We start from the raw sequence: 22,461 nt of genomic DNA on the forward strand, positions 1-22,461 counted from the left end.
CAAAATAGTGTTATAATAGTACATAGTGTTACTTTAAGGCAATATTTCTGAAGCCAGGCAGTTTAAATTTTGCAAAACACATGTGTCTACGGAATGCTTGTATGCTATGATATAATGATGGCCAGGGTTGTCACTCTAGCGTGGTTAATATTTACCTACAAGCTAGAGTTCAAAACTGTTTTTGAGAGTCTTCTGAAATGAAGTCTACAACATGTTTCTCTACAACTGTCAATGTTTCCAACAAACCATCCTTAGGTCTGTGTGGTTAACTGCCTTCAATATCCAGGAAATGCTACTGTTATGCTCTGTATTGTAAATATAATGCTGGGACATCAACAACTACAGATGATGAGGAAGGACTCAGCATCTACTAATGATTCACCAGGTGTCGTCCATGGCCCTGTCGACACCCCCCCAGGTCACGTTTGACACACGCACAGGGACTTGTAGACGGGCCACCCTTGTCTTAGATAACACATGAGCTGAGAGAAGTTGTCATGGGTGGCTGGAGGGAGTACACCCACCTAACCCTGAAAATAAAAGCCTCCGTTATCCCCCTGGACAAATCACTGCATAGGACTGAGGAAGGCTCTTCTGGTCTTTGGTGCATCTGAAATGTGAGTGTTTTGGTTTTTATGTTTTAGTTTTTGATAAATGATCGATTGATTGATTAGATATAAGCATTTAATAGTCACAAGATGTGGACATATTCATTTTCAAAGATTCCTATACATTGAACAAAGTTAGATTTATATAATGTGCGGCAGGGGGTTAAGCTTCAAATCTGTGGGGGATTTCCGAACATTGTACTATGCATTATTTTTGGCAATGTTTCAAAGGCTTGATTGGTACACCTGGATTAGACTTCCTGTTTTGTGTAACAAGTAGGTTAGCGTTTATTCCTTTTTCTTCCTAATGACCGCAGATTCACTTTACATAGTTAACTCCTGACTGGATACTATATTGAGGGAAGTGTTATCGTTGATTCAGAGCACAAACTCAGAAAATTATTGTATAGCATAGTACATTGCAATCCACTGCGAATGACATCAATTGCAATTTCTATGGTGTTTGCTGCCTTTAGCAGGCACAATAAAATTGTATAGATATGAAGACACTTGGATTTGTCGGTTCCCTTGACAACAGAGAAAACGTAAGATGTCTTGCCTATGACTATGACATGCCATTAAAAGTCTAGCCATGAACAGAAAAGATTAACTTACCGAAGGAATAATTTACTAGGTTTTCTTGCATTTGAGGATGTCTTGAGCAACTTTCCCCTCAGGACACTGTGCCAGCACTTTGCTGTGTTTGGTGTCCTTGTGGGGTTAATGACAGGGGCGGTTTCTCTTGGTTAATATGTGTTTGAGATACTGGTGAAAGTGTTATATATTATATATATACTGTATATGTATATATATGTATATACACACGCACAGCAAAGAGTGTCTTAACCTTATCATGCCTTTATTTAGTTTTAGTAAGTAATGGCTTCTTGTTGTTTTAGTGTCAGTGACTAAATTATTGTTATATAGTACTGAAAATAACTGGATCTATTTGTAAGACGTCTGTATGTACATACATATTGTATATTTGCCAGCCTGTCTAATGCTTACACATTACATATCTGCTTTACAGATACCCTGAGTGTGTCTGTGCCTTAAGACCATCATGTCTGTTCTGACACATGTTCTGGCCTGCCTATTTGGCTTGGGCTCCTGGGTGACCATCTGTGGACTCTGGGTGGAACTGCCCTTAATTGTTCCCCAGATCCCTGAGGGCTGGTACCTGCCCTCCTATCTGTCTGTGCTGATCCAGCTGGCCAACGTGGGCCCACTCTGCGTCGCCCTTGCACACCGCCTTTGCCCCGGCAAGCTGAATGAGGCTACCCTCATCTACTCCATCGTGAGCCTTGGGGCAGTGGCCACCTTCCTGATGGCCTTCTTCTGGCGGGAGACCGTCGAGATTGGAGGGGCACACCACAGCGTGCCCCTGTTCGTCCTCACCTTCCTGGTGTCGGCGGTGGACTGCACCTCTTCAGTCACCTTCTTGCCTTTTATGAACCGCTTGCCGCCCATCTACCTCACCAGCTACTTTATAGGTGAGGGCCTGAGTGGGCTACTGCCTGCACTGGTTGCTTTAGCTCAAGGGGTGGGAGTCATGCACTGTGTAAATGCCACGACGGTGAGGCATGCCAGCCTGCCAGGGAATGCCAGCTTGGAGGTCAACACACAAACAGGGGTCGTGCTGCACTCTGCAAACATCACTACCGAAATGTTTTCGAATGGTAGCGTGTTGATGGACGCTGCAAGCGCAGGTTTGGTGCCACACTACCAGCCTGCTAATTTCTCCACTGAGGTCTTCTTCGTCTTCCTCATGACCATGATGCTGGTGTGCCTGGGCTCTTTCCTGCTGCTCAACATCCTTCCCTGTGTGCCTTGCGAGCCTCCATCCTCCGTCAGGAAGGGAAGCAGTGAGCACAATGCCAGCAAGGCAGAACAGAAGTTCATGATCACCTCAGCCAGCTCCAAGGTCCACTGCCAGAGCCGTTTCGGAACGGGTCGCTACAGCTGGCCAGAGGTTGCCTATATCTTCTTTGTCTTAGCCTGGGCTAATGCTTTAACCAACGCTGTGCTTCCGTCAGTACAGTCCTACTCCTGTCTTCCCTACGGCAATATCACTTACCACTGGTCTGCCACCATGGCTGCTGTTGCCAACCCGGTCGCCTGTTTCATTGCCATGTTCTTTCCGAGAAGGTTGGCAATTTTTACCAGTTTCAAAATTACATTCTCCCCTCATTTTGGTGTAGTTTACAGTATGTTCATCATTATTGTAAAATCATTTACTGTTCAGCTATGTCTGCCACATAGATATAATTTAGATATCTAGCATTTTAGCAAGCTCAGCAAATACAAATCTGAATAATTTTATTTTGGAGTTATTTTTCAACATTACCCCAATGTTAATGGTATAGTCTTTCATTTCAAGTGTCACTTACCTTTGAATCTGCAGGAGCAAGTTGACTGAATCCTTGTTTTGAAACATTTTAGAATGACTTTGCTTTTCCCCATCAGGTCTCTGTTCCTCATGGGTACTCTCACCATCACTGGAACAGCCATCGGTGCCTACATCATGGGTATTGCTGTGCTGAGTCCCTGTCCTCTCCTGGTCAATGATATAGCAGGGAGTGTCATCATTGTAAGTACAGACTCTGAGCGTACATCACTCCTGACATTTTCAGCTTAAGAACAGCAGTACATGCACAATTGATTCACATGTAGACTGTGTCCATTAAATTATTCATTGCTACTCTCTGAGAGCACTCATTCATTATCATATGTTGACTGTATTGTAGGATGTACTATTTTTACATTCACTGTAGGATATATCACCAACATGGCACAAACTGAATTTTAGAATTATTTCCTTTGCGATCACTGAGATAGATCTGCTTTATGCTGCTCTAGGTGGGGGCCTGGGTCCTTTTTGTTCTCACCCTGTCCTATGTGAAGGTGATCATTGGAGTAATTCTGCGTGATGAGGGTCACAGCGCCCTGGTGTGGTGTGGAGCGGTGGTGCAGTTTGGCTCCATGGTTGGGGCTCTTACAATGTTCCCATTGGTTAACGTATATAGTCTCTTCCAATCTGGTGACCCATGTAATACCCATTGTCTGTAAATGTGCTATAATCAAATCATTGTATGCTGATCTAACAGGGATATTTTTCATGTCACAGTCCCATCACCTCAGTTCAGTCTTGCAGCTAGTATATCGATGAACTTACTGTTGATTTACAGTCATGGCTTTTTGAATATACCCAGTACTATTTTTTATTTGGTATATTTTTTCATTAGGTCAATGAAATTCGCAAAGGCCTCCTCGAACAATTGCCCCACCAGCTGTTACAATAGTGTATTTTACTTTAACAGATGCTAACACAAAAAAAGAGTGCTTACAGTTGTATGTGCACTGGAAGATTTAAATGTAAATATGGCGTCTTTTATGGTTTTTGTTTTAGTATGATTGTACACTCTCTAGCCTACGTATTATCTCTGTAAAAGCACGTGTAAAATGCCTTATCTGGGCTACTATGTGTTGTACTTTAACTTAAATAAAACTTATATTAATGGGCTATAGGCTAACCTATTGTCTTTCTGTTGAACAAAGGTTGATCCATGACTCAAGCTGCTCTAAAAAAGTACCTCAGGTTAGATAACCTATAAGCATGAATGGTGCTCACTGGCGAGAGGAAACATGAAGCTTGTTTGGGAAAACTCACTGGGGGCCTCTTATTACTACTTCTACCATTATTATAATTATTATTATTAATAATAATACTACTTCTACTACTACTACTACTTCTTCTACTATTACTACTAAACCAAAAGATGACAACACCTAATCAAATTTAATTCAAGGATAATGTTATTTCATGTAATACATTGAGAACTTAAAGAAGAATACAATAATGAGGTGTCAGATGGTAAAAAGCATTAAATAAATAGTTAACAAATTACACAAAATAAATACATTAATAAATAAATACAAAAGTGAAACAGGAATTTTAAAAGAGAAAAATACGAAACAAGTATGCAAACACAATGATGGGCTTTGGTTACGAACCTATGTCAACTTGACCATTCACTTTTCATGCTACTCTGCAGTCACAGAACAGCTGAGGGGAGCTTGATGCTGCCCTCATGACTGCCCAACAAAGTTTGAGGGAACAGTAAAGTACCCTTTGCGGGTTCTGCTTATGTTTCCAGATGAGATGGTTGCCATCTACTTACAATAGCTTGAAAGCACAGTGCAAGGTTTTTTAATTATTTCGTGGGTGCCTCGTCCTTTTACAAACACCCTCTCTCTCTCTCTCGCTCAGTTCATTTAACTTTTTCCTAAAGCATTGCAATGCTTGGTTTTTTCGTTCTGCATTCTACCTGCCTCTAGGTTATGTGTTGATTTTTCTGTGTCATCCTTTGCAGGCTTAATGTAATGAATGCAAAACAAAGTAACAGAAAAGTAAGGCCTTTGAAAAAGCTGAGGGGACCTTCAACATTCAACTTGAAGAAGTTTCAGCACTTTTTTGCCACCTTCATAACTACGTGGTCGAAGACTTACTCAAATTAAAAAGGGTTCTTTCAGAAGTTTTGAGTTGAAAAAAAAAAGTGCTTGCTGGGATACCATATTGGATATTCAAGGCACTTAAAGTTTTTACTGTATACATCCCTGAAAATGCATTCAACGGTATGTTTTATTTATGATATAGCCTAGGAGGAGGAAGAGCACTTTAGACACATTGTGCATAATAGGCTACTCTAGGCTATTAGAATGGATATTGATTAAATGGTAAAAGTCATCCTCAACTGCAAAAAATAAACTCAAATCCAGGTCAGTATGTGAAAGGACCATTAAAAGCATTCACTTTATTATTGCTTTATCAGTTAGTATACCTAACATTTCCTGAATTCATCTGGCTATCAAATCATACGGCAAAAGGTAGAAAGGCAGCCTACCTAATATTTTCTTTTAAAATCCCTAAAAATGGTATGTTAAGACGCCCTAGGGGCTCTCACGAGACATTGCATAATTTTTCCTTTAGAGTAAAGCATTATGATTGGATTTAAAAGGGTGGCTAAAGTGAGTAACGCTAGAGACACCATTATGAAATTGCATTTTTCGTTCAGTAAAGGTGAAACACTAATCATTATTGCAGAAGGAACGTAAAAAAAAGCTACAACACCCATAATGCGACGGACTGTCAGGTAGGCTTTTACTTTTAAAGGGTGCATCTCATCTCTGCCTGGACTGGAATTTCTGAGTGTGCCCAGAATTTTGATATTGCAAAAGATCATTATGCCTACACTGCCAACAATGAAAGCACTGCCCATGTACAAAATGCTATTGTTCGACAGAAACACGGCGATGGTGAATGAAAGGGCAACGGCCCACGTAACAACACAAGACAGTTCCCTGAAATAATATGCTTTCAGGAGTGAGTAGCGTGTTGGCCACACCACAGCCACATATCGCTCTAGACACATGAAAGCCATCAGCTGGGGACATCCAAGGGTGTAAAACAATAACGTTGACATTCTCGTCTTCATTAAATAGTGTGGGAAAACATGAATGATAATGACGTCAACAAGCAAGAGGAGACATTGAACTATGTCAAGGATCACAAGGTTTATGTTGAGCATGTCAAGGGCTGAGTCCGAAAGCAAGATCCAGATGAGTCGTGCGTTCATTGGCAGTCCAGTTGTACTTCTGATGATGCCAAAGATGGTAGTAAGAAGCACATGCGTAGAATCCGAACGACAGGGAATTGAGGCATTCCCTGGTGCAGTCGAATTCAAGGAGAACTCCATGATTTTCCAGCTCTGTGAAATGCAAATGACCATTAATTCCCACTGGACATATTGCTTTGGCAATTCGATCATCGAGGCTTAATTAAGTTTAATCGATAGCCTAAGCTATGTAGGTTGAACCAGCAAAAGTAATCATCAAGAAAGTGATTTGGCTGATGCACTAACCAAACAGACAAAGTAATGTGCTGTCACAAGGGCCGTCATCCGAGGTACATCGTCAAATCCATAGGTCCACCTTTGTCTTCACACAGTTTTTATAGCATATACTGAACACAAGCTTAAAACAACAACACTCCCTCATAATAGGCCCTCATTTGATTGAGGGTCTCAAAGATCATAGCTTACAAAAATTGGCATGGTTGTGTGGCAGGATTCAGAAGACTGATTTGCATAGTTTCCAACTGCAGAACAGCTGGACATATAGCAACCTGAAAGGGAAATTATGTTTATGTTACATACATAATCATGCAGTGGCATTTTCTGGTCAACTAGTCTCCAAGTAGGCTCACTGTTTGTAGTTAGAGATAATCAGTGGTGTAGTGGTCCCTGGAGAAGTGGGTATAGTCTATTTTTTTTTAACCAGCCCATACAGCACAGGATAAACGCCCTGTTTTGAGAAGTGGGTATACGCAATTCTGACTGAAAAATAAGTGGGTATACTCCGTACATCTGCGTATACCCTGGACTACACTACTGGAGATAATGATGCATTTCTCCATACCCATCACAGATATGTGTGCGCATAACAGCATAAATTACTAAAATCGTAATAAACTTTCAGTTTTAACTCATACCTAACTCCTTACAGCCGTACAAATTATTTATTTTCTGCTGCCTGGTCTGCTTGTCTGGTACTTCTGCATGGAGGTTGTGTGCAACTTTTTAACCTGGTCTTGATCTCAGGGAAACCATTTCCACATATCCATTGATGCACTATTACTCATGACTGCCTCATGGTCATTCTTTATAGTAAATGAGAAATATCCATTATCCAAACGTCAGTCAGCTAACGTGTGCAGTAGTTGGCTGTACAAACTCAAGAAAACACCTGAAGGAGTGGTTAGATAGAGAGTGCTTTGACCACAAACCAGCCTCCAAGAGACAATGTTCATGTTTTTTCGCAAGCCTGATGCCGACTCGGAATCACGGGCCTGGCATGTGACCAACTCTCATTTTACCCTACAACGGATTCTCTCTATTTTACCCTACAACGGATTCTAATGTGAATTAGCAATGCAAACATAATCCATTGCTTGCTAGCAGGGCTGTCCGGTTATGTTAAACCGTGTGGATTAATGTGGAATAATTGCAATTTGCAAGAAGCCCGCGATCAAGACAGCGTCAAGGCAGGCCGTTTGGTTTTTAATTGTGCCCAAAATGCCAGGGCCGAAAATCGTTCCCAGTCCGAGCCTGGGCTCCGCCTTGTTCCCCAAACATTCTCTGGAAGTTCAGCGGATCTGGCGATAAATAAAAGTACCCTTGACATGATTCCCCTTTGTCAAGTGAAAAATGGTCGATTAAATGTGCAGTTAATGAGCACTAAGTGAATACAATAGCGTGAGTTTTATTGTGGTATGATTCTGAAAGCCATAACTTCACTCAGTCCATATCCATAGCCTATTCAATTAAAGTTGTAAATAATCCTTTTGGTTTATCCGTTATAAATGGGCTTGTCATCCCGACGTCATGTGTTTGGGAGCTGCACAAGGGAATTCTGTGGTTGTGGTTTTTTTTTGGGGGGGGGGGGCAAACCTGTCAGCGGCCCTGGCCCTGAGAAATGTGCATGAATGGTGCTCACTGGTGAGAGGAAACATGGATGAGGCTATACTGTAAAAATGAAGGGTCACTTTAGGCTCCTTTTAGGGTTCCTTAGTTTGCCACACTGGTTGAACCTTTTTGGGAGCCTCCCTTTTAAACACATCAGTTCTCTGAGGACCTTGGGGTTGTTTATCAGGTTCCTTGAGGAACCCTTTTCTCCAACATGGTCTGAAAGCACTGGGTGCAGGGCTTTCAAAGCACTGTTTCCCAACCAACTGAGGTTCTTAAGGGAACTTCAGCTTGTTGTGGGGTACTTACTGGGGATCTCTTACTACTACTACTACTACTACTACTACTACTACTACTACTACTACTTCTACGAAACCAGACAAAATTGAATTCAATGATAGTGTTATTTTTCTGTAATACAGTGATAACCTAAAGAAGAATATAATGCACACAAAAAAATACATAAATAAATACAAAAATAAAACAGATGATGGCCTTTGGTTATGAACCTATGCTAACTTTACCACTCACAGAACACTCCCTGCATCTTGGTTATGTGTTGATTTTGGTTGATGTCATCCTCTGCAGTCTTAATGTGATAAATGCTAAACAAAGTAACAGAGGAAAGTAAAACCTTGGGAAAAGTTGAGGGAACGTTGAACTTTTAAGGGCCTTGGAGTTAGAATTGAAGGTCCCTTTTATCAAAGAGAAGTTTCAGGGCTTTTTTGCCACATTCATAACTAGGTGCTCGAGGACTCACTCAAATTTAAAAGGGTTTTCCCAGAAGCTTTGAGCAGAATAAAAGTGCTTGCTGGGATAGCCTATTGGATATTCAAGGCACTCTCATTTTTTACAGTATACATCCCTGAAAATGCTTACAAGGGTATTTGTTATTGAATTTGTTGAATTACTGGCAAAAGTCATCCTCAACTGCAAATAATAAACTCAAATCCAGGTCAGTGTGTGAAAGGACCATTAAAAGCGAAAATGAATTGAGCGCTTTTAATGGTCCTTTCACATACTGACCTGGATTTGAGTTTATTATTTGCAGTTGAGGATGACTTTTGCCAGTAATTCAATATCCATGGCAATAGCCTAGAGTAGACTATAATGCTTAATGTGTGTGAAGTGCTTTTTCTCCTCCTATGGCAATAGCCTAGAGTAGACTATAATGCTTAATGTGTGTGAAGTGCTTTTTCTCCTCAGTTGGGATACTTTAACATTTCCTGAATTCATATGGCTATCAAATCAAGGGAAAAAGGTAGAAATGTAGCCTAATCCCTAAAAAATGTTTCATGGAGTGTTAAGCTGACCTAGGGGCTCTCCTGAGCCATTGCATAATTTTGCCTTTAGAGTAAAGAATTATGAGTGGATTTAAAATGGTGGCTGAAGTGAGAAACACTAGACACACCAGTATCAAATAGCATCCTGTTGAGTTCAGTTTAGATATAAGGTTAAGCATAATTATGGATGGAACGTAACAAAAAGCCACAATACCCCTTATGCGACGGACTGTCCGGTAGGCTTTCACTTTTACAGGGTGCATCTCATCTTTGCCTGGACTGGATATTTTGAGTGTGCGGAGAATTTTGATATTGCAGAAGGTCATTATGCCTACATTGCCAAGGAACAAATTCATTACGTATGATGGAAAGAGTGTCAGAGTTGTTCGACAGAATCACAGCGATGGTGAATGAAAGTGCACCGGCCCACGATACAGCACAACACAGTTCCCTGAAATAGTATGCTTTCAGCAGTGAGAAGCGTGTTGGCCACACCACAGCCACATATCGCTCCAGACACATGGAAGCCATCAGCTGGGGACATCCAAGGATGGAAAACACAACCGTTGCCATCCTCGTTGTCTCCAAATAGTGTGGGAAAACATGAATGATAATGACGTCAACAAGCAAGAGGAGACATTGGACTATGTCAAGGATCACAAGGTTTATGTTGAGCATGTCAAGGGCTGAGTCCGAAAGCAAGATCCAGATGAATCGTGCGTTCATTGGGAGTCCAGCTGTACTTCTGATGATGCCAAAGATGGTAGTAAGAAGCACATGCGTAGAATCCGAACAACAGGGAATTGAGGCATTCCCTGGTGCAGTCAAATTCAGGGAGACATTCATGATTTTCCAGCTCTGTGAAGTTCAAATGAGCATTAATTCCCACTGGACATATTGCTTTGGCAATTTGATCATTGAGGCTGAATTTAGTTTAATGGATAGCCTAAGGGATGTCGGTTGAACCAGAAAAAGTTATCATCAAGAATTGGCTGATGTACTCACCAAACAGACGAAGTAATGTGCTGACACAAGGGCTGTCATCCGGTGTGCATCGTCTTCACACAGTTTTAATAGTAGAAACTGAAAAGGCCAATTAATGCTTAAAACAACAACTCTGTTTCATAATTGGCCCTCATTTGGTTGAGGGTTTCAAAAGATCATAACCTACAATGACTGATTGATTGTTTGGACAGGATTCATAAGACTTATTGCCTATTTTCCAACTGTAGAACAGCTGGACCTAAAGCCACCTGAAAGGGAAATTCTTTTTATTTTACATACATATTCTGGGGCACTTTCCAGTCAAGTGTTAGCTCACTCTAGTAAGCTCACTGTTTGTAGATAGAGATAATGTTGAATTTTCACCTTACCCAATTCACATACTTGTGCGCATAAAAGCATAAATTACTAAAATCATAATAAATGTTCAGGTTTAACTCATACTCGACTTCTGACATCCCTACCAATGCTTCTTTATCTACTGTTTTGGGATTGTCTGGTACGACTGGACGGAGGTTGTGTGCAACATTTTAACCTGGTCTTTGAGTCAGTTGGATGTAACTGTGTTTATGTGAGAAGTGGATGACCACCAGAGTTCTGATAACTCGGAGTGTGCGAGACGAGACTAGGTACCAGAAGAAGACAGATGCCATGTCACAGAATGATCTTTTTGGTACACAACTCTCGGCCTGCATACCGATTACAAATAGACTGCCCTGGCAGCCTATATTACTCACATAACCACTCACATCATTCTTAACGTAAATATTACATTCAACGTTTGTAACATTGATGTTAGAAAATCCATTGACTTGTCATCTCTGTCGAGAAGTCCTGAGAAATACCAGAGAAAAACCCAGGCCCAGGGTCGAACCCCAGATCTCCCAGCCACATCTGAAAGGGTCTGGCACAGAGCTTTTCCAGTACAATGACCTGTGTCACTGCTTTAAACAGGCCCTGAAGTCGCAGTAATGTTGGGTAATGTTGGGAGGCCAATTTCAAATGCCTGATGGATGATAAAACTTGGTACTTGGGCTTGTGCCTGGGCCAGTGACACCATCATCATTTGTGAGTTCAGTATCATCCCTAATAAATGCATCGTCTGTGATGGCAACATGTCGCTTTTTTCTTTGTTCACTGTGAGGCCCAGTGTATATGTATAAGCACAATCAATGTCTTTGTGTCTCTGACTGCCTACTCCCCGTTGGGAGTGCACTCCAGTCAGTTGTTTAAGTAAAGCAGTCTTTGTAACCCCTGGGATATCAGGGATGACAAGGCGGCATCTTTAGGAACTTGTTCAACTGCCGGAGGTCTAGACAGAGTTGATCTCTGAATTGACCCCCGACCTACGTAGGTCTCGAACAACTGTGACCCTGGGCATAGTTCTGTACAGGACGTTGTCTGTAAGCCTGGACGGGTGGTGTTGTGTGTCACTCTTGGGAGCCAAGAGAAGGACTAGGGTGGCGGTGGTGTTTGGCTTTCCTTGGGCAAGATAGTCCGATAAACAAGAATAAACTGGGGCTTGGGCTCGAAAACGAAAGGGCCTCTGTGTGTTCTCTTGCTGACAAGATTCACAGCAGGTCACAACATTGCATGGGTATTTGTGCTAGCCAGACATAGTGGAGACCACGCACCAGGGTGATTACAAGTTTTCCAGTTCCTGAGCTACGTTAACCATTGTCTGAAGCGCTGTGTTCAAAAGCTCCTAGGCATCATCGGTACTAGCTCCTGGCAGCGAGGCCTGCAAGGCGAGCAGAAGGTATGCCAAGGAGTTGGCCAGTAACCTTACACAGGTTGCTATGTTGTGAGCTCTGGTAAGCAGATCATCTGTATGTCTGCATTCAGCTCTAGGGCAGCGTGGGCACAGTGCCTCATCTGGCAAGACCACCAGCGCTGTGATGCATGGGTCCACTGCAGGCATATTAGTCAGCTTATGTCTCAGCGTCCATCATGGTTGCACGGCTGCACTCCCACAGGTTCTTCGTGCATCAGTCCCAATGACTGATGAGAATTCTGCCACAAAGTCTTTGCAAATGGGCACAGAAAAGTAGCTGATGTCCTGAAGAAGGCACTGGGTTTTGCTGTCTGAGCTGGTGGTGTACAGGGCCAGTCTGGCTAAGGCCAGCTTCATAGTGCTCAGATGTTAGAGAGTCAGCACTAAGGGCCTGATTTACTAACAGGATTGCGCCCATTTTCTGGCGTAAAATAGCGGTCGTAACGAAAAACGGTATTTACTAAGCTGGCGCAGCGCATATTAACGCTTTGAGGGTGTGTACCTGCAAACAGGTGGGATGGTTCGGAAACGTGGGTGGTAACGTAGGCGTGTAGCGCTATTTAATGGGAGGAGTGCGCCTAATGATGAACTGCGTGGTATTTACTAAACTGCCCGGCGAGCGCACATCTCTGATTGGCAGGCTAATTCTCCGCCTCATAAAAGCACGTCTTAACAAAGCGCATTTCCACTGAGTCTGAAAACGTTGATATGGCAGCAGCAAGGCAAAGACATAGACAGAGACAGCGAACAGAAATATTTGTTTCAACTCGTATAATTCATATATTCATATATATATGAAATTAAACTTTCCGAACGTAATTGGAGAAATTGATCGCACCCACATGCAAACAGTCCCACCTTCAATCCGCGAACACGTTTACCGAAACAGAAAGCACACATATTCAATGAATGTCCAGGTCATATGTGATGCCAACATGACCATTACTTACGTGGAAGTGGTCTGTCCATGACAGTTTTATCTTTCGGAATAGTGCCATTTATCCATGATTGAGCAACGGTGATTTTGGAGAGGCCTGTCTACTTGGTAAATGTATTTGTTTCAGTGGGGATATATTGTAGTGAACCCATGTCCCTTGTAGAACGTATTAATCTCGCCATGTACACATATATATTGTTATAATAGACAGTTTATGCATTAATGCCACCAATAGCATATTATTTATAATCGTGTTCTTTTCAACATCTCGCTGTAGATGATGGCGGGCAAAACAACAATATAACCCATTGAATCAGGTTCAGTGATTGAGCGAACGTGAACCAATATATCTATCTCGCTATCTATTCGCTATCTATTCGCTGAACCTTAGTTTTTTCTTCCTCGAATCTCCATGGTGGCAGTAACTTGCTGGCAAGTTCTCCAGTCTTTTAACGGTGCGCTAAATAATGATTGCCCAGCGCGTATCTGGCTTGATAAATATCACGGAAAATGCGGGGAATCACCGTGCGTTAATGTGCGCCTGGCAAAGATGCGTTCGCAAATCAATCTTAGTAAATCAGGCTCTTTAAAGGGCGGAGTAAGCACAGTTTGCCCAGCGCAGATCTGGCTTGATAAATACCAAGTAAAATGCGCAAAAACACCGTGCGTTAATTTGCGAACGCAGATTAAGAAGCGCTCGCATATTAGTAAATCAGGCCCTAAGGCTCTGGGACTGTGTGATTGCGAGCCAGTAGGGGGCACTTTCTGCTCAGGTACTGAGGTCACCGTTCCAACTTTGAACAATTAGAAAGACTGAACTTGAATTTCTACAAACCATCTGCAAGTCTCTATAGGCGTACTATGCACATAAAGTGCTACCGAGATTGTGCTTGGTTCATGTCAGATGACAGAGGTTCCACCTGCTGTGCTAGGTAGGGGATTTTTCCTTCTTATGTGCCACTGCAGGGTCGCCTTCAGCGTGACACATCACTGCTTTTTTTTCCTGATAGAAAAGCACAGGTAGCACTTCCTCACACCCAGCACCAAGACCAGTCAGTCTTGCCTGCAGCCAGCAACTGACATTATCGCACAATTCCTGTGTTGGTTCATGAGAGCTTCAAGGAGGTGATCCAACCCAAGATAAGATGGGCAAAAATCATGGCCATCATAAGGTTCCAGCGTAATAAGGTACTGGCCACACTGTCCTGGTTCATATGAAAGTGCTATTTAAAACTGATGGGACTCTAACAGTGAAGCTGCAAAATTGTTGCAGATCGGTGCAGACTGGCGGGCACATAACCCATCAAACAGGATGTTCTATGTGTTCATAGTATAAGACGCTAGCCAACCTGTGTATATAGTGGAACAAGTCATAAGTTTGCAAAAAAGTATAAATACTCAAAATATGAACATGAGGACAGTACTCAAGTTAATGTAATTTCACCTTTCAGCCCTGCTCTTGAGGAAGTACACTGTGGATGTTGAGGTGTGTTTAGGATGCAGGAAGTAGTCAGACACTTATAATTACATTATGGTGGTGAAAACAAGTGGCCTATTTTGACGCATGCCTCATACGATTACATTGTATAGTTGTGTCTGGTTATAGACCTCTTATTTAAAATTGGACCAATTTCGATCGTTTTTGTCCCTAGTAAAAAATGGTAGGACCTGAAAAGAAGGTAAAATAGGGCCTCGGGTTTAAAAATCCAGAAGTTTCCCTTTAAATATGAAAAATACAAGGTGGACATGCAGTATGACCATTTGAATGACAAGAAGTAGGCCTGGGGTGGTGATGTGATTTGTGGCTTGATATTTGTTTAGCAAGCTCAAAGGGAAATTTCTAATGACTGAGGACTGGCTTATTGGACCGGTTTGTTTCAGAGAGTGACTGTGGATGGTGCTGTTAAATCAGGTGAGCATCAGCTGATGAGATATACAGCAGGCAGACTACCATGGTAATACAGAAGAGATGGTGACATGCAGGACAAGGTTGAAGGGTCATGATCCATAACAAGATCGAGAGCAAAATAGCGACAGCGGAGCTGACCACACCTCTCTCTGAAGAGATATGTCTACAGTGTTGGCCAAACCACAGCCACGCAGCGCTCCACACAGATGATGCACATGAACAGAGGACCTCCAGTGAAGCATAACATTGCATCCCTCATACTGTGTGAGCAAAGTAATTATAAATTTATCGACAAGCTGAAAGGAGCGTTGATTAAGATGGAGATACTGAGGTTGAAGATGTAGAGGTGGACAGACAGTGTGATCCATTCTTGGCGTATGACATTTGACAGTCCCAGAATACTCACAGATGTCAAAAATGCACATGAAGATGTAATGTCTAAGTGGATTCTTACTTGAGTTCAGAAATAATGTATTTTTAATTGAAGTAAACTAGCTCTTTTGTCTGGTCGACCAAAAAAAGCCATTAGTCAACTACAAACAATACAGAATGCAGCAGCGCGAGTCCTCACTAAAACAAGACGGAGAGTGCACATCACACCAGTATTAAAATCCCTGCACTAGTTACCTGTTAGTTTTAGAATGGATTTCAAGATTCTCTTACTAGTCTATAAATCACTTCATAGTCAAGCACCTGAATATATAACAGACATGCTCTCAAGGTACACACCCAGTAGAACCCTGAGGTCCTCCAGCACTGATCTCCTAATAGTACCAAAAGCCAGGACTAAGAGACATGGGAGAGCAGCTTTTAGCTTCTATGCCCCCAGCCTTTGGAATATTCTGCCAGAATACCTATAAATGGCTGAAACGATTGAAACATTTAAACATACACTTAACACATACCTCTTTGACCTGGCTTATCACTCACTGTAAAAAGGTATTAATTTAACATTTTTGAAACATTTATTTATTTACTCATCCGTGTCTCTTTACAGGTGTTTGTAACCCCCAGCCCAAGCAGCTGTCTCTTAGTATGATGATAACCGTGCTGTGTAGTCCTTTACGGTGCCAGTGTTGTTAGTACATCATTTGCTGTTGATTTTCTTGAAGTGTTTTGTAACCTGTAAATGTATTTAATTAACATTTATGTAACTATAATGTGGTGCCCTGGTATCATGTGTGGTGCCCTGCATGGTATCATGTAAAATGTATCTATTTAACAATTATGTAACGTTTACTTATCTGTGTCTCTTTACAAGTATTTGTAAACCCCCCTCCTCCCCTTTTCTTTCCTTCCTACTGTGAGGCGCATTGTGTTACCTTCGTGAATGAAATGCGCCGTACAAATTAAGTTTGATTTGATTTGATTTGATTAAAGAATAAATTACTGAATTAACTAAATCACACAACATCTATAATATCTACATAACTGAATTCATGAAATCTCACCTGTGGTGGAAATATGAAAATAACCAATCAAAAGCAAGATAAGTATTTCAATCAGTTATGAGTGATACGTTTATTAGTCTTCTGCAGAAAGGTCAAAAACACACAGAGTGACAAGCAGTCTGCGAGAGTCAGATGAATTCTCTCACAGTCAGTGCCTATTTAACAGATTTACAGAGATAAGAAGAACAGGCAGTATCACTCTGCTCCAGCACACTGTTCAGGACAAAAAATAACCACCCCAGTCCTTCTTATTATTTAACATGCCATGCTTGTCACAATAACATTTGCAATGCGCATAATTTCAAACACTACAATAATCACACCACTATCTTATCTTATACACTATCTTATATCCATACATATTTTATTGCTTATAAGACTACATTACTGAATTAATTAAATCACACCACATTGATTTTATACTGCCCATATGACTACATTACTGAATGTAATAACAATTCCTTTATGAATTCAGTGCACAAAAGAATAAAAAAGTTGGTTGAACACAAATTAATTATATACAGAGTAATATATCACCATTATAGTATATTGATTTTATTATTTTAATTGAATTATTGTAGTGTGATAAAATGCTGCTCTTTTGCAAGTGGAAGAGATAGGATAGATTTTTGACAATGCATAGTGCAAACAATCTTTTTTTTTCAAAGATTGAAACCTGTGATGTCTTGGGCACTGTGAAAGGTATCAGTTTTACAAGACAGTTGTATTGTTTACAGATGTAGAAAAGATTGACATTTACATTTACATTTAGTCATTTAGCAGACGCCTTTATCCAAAGCGACTTACAAGGATGTATATACATTTTACATCTACACTGATCTCTACCTCCTGTATCACTGTCGCCCAATATCATGAAAAGAAACTCCTATAACACATGGGGTTGTAAGAAGCCGAAGAGTACTGGTGTTACTTTATACATCATAAATGCATGCTGTTAAAGGGAGTTTGTATCTTGATCAAAAACAGATATATTACAAAAATGTGAATTAAGAGTAAAAAAAACACAGCCAAACATATGCACTCTGGTGTTGTCTGAAGGCCATCACAATACATTACAGTGGTCCACTTCATCAATCAAGGGGGGATAACAGATGTTATGTCTTATCTACATTAATACACCTTGCATAACAAAGCAAGCAGGTGTATTTGCAAAACAGAATATTTTCTTTAGCACTACATCAGTATATATCTATATCATATAAATGACCCAGTCAACTGATTTACTATTGAACATATTTTATTTTATATCAATGAAGTGGATAAAATCATGTAATGTGTTCTGAAAACCTGTGATTCATGGGTGTGAATGTTCAGTTTATTTAGCTAATCTATAGACACATACAAATGTGAATTTAAGTCTGACATGACCAAACTGTTCTATTAACCTTCATAACAACATACATACTTAACCACTGGTCACAGACACTGCTGAGGATTATTTTGATTGACAGGCCTAAACCCTGTCACCTAGTCGTATCACACTGTGTGCGACAGATTGGATTGGAATGGGTAGGGAGTTGGTCTGTAGTGGATGTTGTATGTAGCCTCAATGTTAGTGTAAAATAAGCCACGATGGGTTACTGTAGAGTAGACTACTGCAGGCTGCTTCAAGAAGTTCATTTATTCAGATGTTCCGGTGGAACTTTTCGTGAGGCAACTCCAAAGCATCCCTTTACTGTGAAGGGTGAGGAGTTGATAAAAGATGCCTGCTGTAACTAATAAGCCTACACTTGCTGGAATCATATAACACGCAGAACCGGGCAAGTCCTCTATACATTTCAAGAAAATTGTCGGAGGGATATAGCAAAAGCCAACGATTGCAGATATGCGGCGGACTGTCCAAAAGGCTTTCAGCTTGACGGGGTGCATCTCATCTCTACCCGGACTCGACCTTTTCAGCGTGCGTAGAATTTTAATGTTGCAGAAGAGAATGACAGCCACATTGAACGATAATGTACTAATGACTAAACCACGCAAGTATACCTTGGCGGTTTCGGACCAAAACGCAAGAATGGAGACCGAGAGGGTTTCTACCCAAGCGACTGCGCAACACAACTCTCTAAATCGGTAAACTTTCAGAAGTCGATAACGTGTTGGCCACACAACAGCCACGTAGCGTTCCACGCAGATGATGCACATGAACATAGGACCTCCCGTGATAGAACAAGACAACATTATATATCCAAATAGCCACAACGTTCTTCTAAAGAAATGAATGATAAATAGATGGACAAGCTGGAAGGAACACTGAACCATGTTGAAGACGGATATACTGATGTTGAGAACGTCGGTGGGCGAAGAGGACACCGTGACCCAAAGGTAGCGTATGACGATTATCAGTCCCACAATACAGGTCGTTGTATCAAAAATGCTCATGAAGATGAAATGTCCGAGTGAATAAAAACAACTCTGTGTTAAATTTTCTGGCTCGCTTGATTTTAGGTCGTAATCCATGTTTCAATGGTGATCCGAAATACCACAGAATAGTAGGCGAAATCCCTGGACAAAGTTCCACAAGTGTCCCAAGGATGACTTTTAACAAAAAATGGTCTGTCAGATATTGATGAGCTCTGGCAATGAAGCAGGTGAACCTAAGCTGTCCTTCAGATAGTATACTGTAGAACCATATTTTTACTAGTTACACAACCAACAGATGACTATGGTTTGTCTTTTTAATTCACCATTCTCATCATAATGATACAGTACATAGAGTGCTGTCAAGTTGTCATGCTCTCATTTGCATTCTTTTGCATAAGCGTGCTACTTGAAACCAGGAGATCCTTACAATTCTCTAAAACATATTCATATAAATCAGGATTTATATTCAGGACCACTTTAATCCACTTAAGGGAACTTATGCAGACACTTATCCTTCATTTGTGCTTCATTTGTTGGTATGTGGCAAGATCCCTAAATATAAGCGAAACCAAGCAAAAACCATGGATCACAGATGGTGTGAGTTATAATAAGTTATATAATAGTTATATAAAGTTAAATAGTAAGTTATAATCCTGCACTGTCAAGCCTGATACATTTCAAACCTAAGGAATCTTTGCAGGTTTCATGCAGGTCTGAATTTCATGAGCTGTACTTCTGTAGAGCAAGTTGTGAGTCACAAATAGTAATAAGTAATACACACATTAATACCTCTCCGTTAGAGTATATTGATTTTATTATTTGAATTTCCATGTCAAATGATAAAATGTTGCTATTTTACAAGGCGTGAGATAGAAAGACAGATTCCTTTTTTTACAATTTAAAGTGCAAACAATCTTTTCAAAGATGTCAACCTGTGATATCTTTGGTATTGTGAAAGGCATCCGTTTTTATAAATCAGCTGCACTGTTCTTTGATCCCATGGTAATCTACAGCTTTCATTATTACGATGTCACAAATTACTTTGGGGATGCTCAGTTATGCCACACCAAACCTGCAGAGGCTAAACAATTACTGAAATTAAGCTTAATCAATTAGACATAATATCTTGTCGTACTTTAAACTAACCAAACACGTAGGGTCGTGTGCAACCACAGAGCACTGATTTGCTTGTATACATTCTTGGATGCAGTATGAGCAACAGTATAACTGCCACAGAGTAATTTCTGGTACGTAATAAGGACGAAGAGTCTTTTTCATGTCTTTGTATTCACTTAAAGAGGCAGATTATAGTATAAAATTGTGTAAAAATGAACAAGACATAAATGTCATACATATTACAAATACGCTTTCTATATGGATTAAAACATGTAGGAAAATATCAAAGAGGCTTACATTAGCTCGACAGAAGACTCAGATAGCCCTCTCTTTGGAAATAAGCTTTGACATAGTCTTAGTGAAGAAAATATTAGACTACAAAAAATAACTATACATATAACATCCATTTTTAATGTCTGAGACATTACTTCCAGTCTTTAACCTTCTGTTTTGTGCACTTCCAGTTTCAGTCACAAGAGGGCACTCAGTGACAACCTCAACATTGTTTTGCCTGTCATATGCTGGGCCTGAACAATCTTGAATAGTTAAAGCAATCCTTCCCTTGTAGATACATGTTGAGATTCCCCCTTTAAGAGTCAAGACGAGTGTATCTGTTCTAGGGCCAAGAAGTTAAGGCACAGTTGATGGAAATAGAAGTTTTTTGTCTTTTTGGCAGAAGGTTTTCACTGAAAACACTCAAATGGTCAAAAGGACACTTGTGAATCTATGCATTTCTTGAATGTGTCCCTCTTACTTGTGCTGTGAATGTAGATCACACCCGACAATTCCAGTTACCTAACATCTCTAACACATTACTAATAGCCATGTCATTGCAATCTCAACATCTCAAAACATCGCCACCTGCTGGTCCATAAGCAATTGAGCACGTCTAGTGCACAAACAAATGGATCTAATAACATTTTGTCCGTTTTGTTTCTCGAGAAAATCAAAAGATTAAAGATCAAATGAAATAATAAATTAATACATCTCAAAAGAAACTTACATTTTAAGGAAATGTAAAATCCCCCCCCCCCCAATACAATTCCAGTTAATTCTTCAGATGTGTATGAATGAGTAAGTCAAGAGAAAAGGTTTTAAACATAAACACTAATGATGGAATGGCTAATAACACAAAGGCAAATGTAAAGCAATAGACCACAATAGGTCAGACAAAAGCTTCTGGTGAGATACAATCTACAATCACGTTTCATGATGCCATGAAGTCACAAATAGTGAGTTCTTTCTACTAGTCAGTTACATTTAAGCTGTTCTCTTTCTCCTGAATTGATGCTTTAATAAGCATCCTTCAAAAACAGCTCGCTTTTTTTTTTTTTTTACAGAAAGCAGAATGAGTACACCCTTGGATAACTGACGCAAAAACATTTAGGATTGAAAATAATTTAAGTTCCATAATGACAGAAAAGGGAGAAAAAGGAGGGAAAAAAAGAAATAAGACTCAGTTCTTGGCCCATGTGTCCTTCTAGGCAATCATTTCCAGTATAACTTATTTTTCTTGCATAGGAGGTCGGAATTTGGTTGTGAATGCTGCATTTGGACTTGTTTGTGCTCGGGTAGCGAAGTGATGTAGGACAGGTTGAGTTTGAGTTCACCTGGGTCCATGGTAGCCCTTGTTTTCTTTGACACCCCTCCAGCACTATGCATGGCTGTGGACAGTGATGCTCGACAGATCATTCCGGATGATTTCATTGACTGTGAATAAAACGCAGATAATGCCATTATATGGAGGCCAACACGGAGTGCATTGGCACATCATTTAAACTTTAATCAATCAGCAACAAAACAAATATTTAAATGTGAATAAAAATGTAATGAAATTGAATATTAAATAAATGAACCTATGCCTTTGATGCCATTGTAAGCATTAATCATTTATCCATCTACTAATCTACCCATCTATCCATCCTGCTGCCCATCGACCCTTGTACAGACACTGTTGTTTTTTACGCACTATCCACTATATCTAACCACGCACTCCTTTCACTCTCTCCTTTCCTTCTCTTGTTTCCTGCCCTCAGTGACTGGTCAAGTTCTCACACTGCTGTGGTGACCGCGTCACTATCTGCTGTGTTCTTTGCTTGCTTGGGGAGGAAATGACCCAAGGACTGGAGGAGCACGAGCTGGAACCCAGCGAGCGTTAGACAAACAGCCCTCCTCCGCACAAGGCGTTTGATAAGCACTTAAAATGGGGCCGAAGACTCCGCATATAGGGCCAGAGCACACCATTGGAGAGCTGGGTGGGGGGCACATTTGTTCAATTAAAACAAAGGTGGATAAACAGCTGTCTCCACATATATGGGCCATTCTACCGAATTCGTGTAATATGCAGTCCCTCAACAATAAAAACTATTTACAAAACAATTAGGTATTTAGGCATAGATATTAAATTAGAAAATGTTATGGTCTATATAAACCCAATGCATTACATGAGATAGTGATAAGCTAAATATATACAAAATCA

The 22,461-nt window shown here is 40.6% G+C and overlaps 2 protein-coding genes across 2 annotated transcripts in view; one reads left to right on the forward strand and one right to left on the reverse strand.

Moving 5' to 3' along the window:
- Window positions 1–1,671: 1,671 nt before the first annotated feature.
- On the forward strand, window positions 1,672–3,677 carry slc52a3-2a (solute carrier family 52 member 3-2a; the record flags this gene model as incomplete). Its single annotated transcript, XM_080837420.1, has 3 exons — window positions 1,672–2,756; window positions 3,075–3,198; window positions 3,468–3,677. 3 exons carry the CDS (start codon window positions 1,672–1,674, stop codon window positions 3,675–3,677), a joined length of 1,419 nt encoding a protein of 472 aa, XP_080693546.1.
- Window positions 3,678–21,102: 17,425 nt separating this feature from the next.
- nfatc1 (nuclear factor of activated T cells 1) overlaps window positions 21,103–22,461 on the reverse strand; it is a 32,475-nt gene continuing 31,116 nt past the window's right edge. Inside the window, exon 10 of the mRNA XM_080837419.1 lies at window positions 21,103–21,692. Coding sequence (XP_080693545.1) covers window positions 21,637–21,692 — 56 coding nt within the window. The 3' untranslated portion in view covers window positions 21,103–21,636. The remainder of the gene's footprint in view (window positions 21,693–22,461) is intronic.

Source organism: Sprattus sprattus (genome assembly GCF_963457725.1).
Source record: "Sprattus sprattus genome assembly, chromosome: 4".
Classification (NCBI taxonomy): Eukaryota; Metazoa; Chordata; class Actinopteri; order Clupeiformes; family Clupeidae; genus Sprattus; species Sprattus sprattus.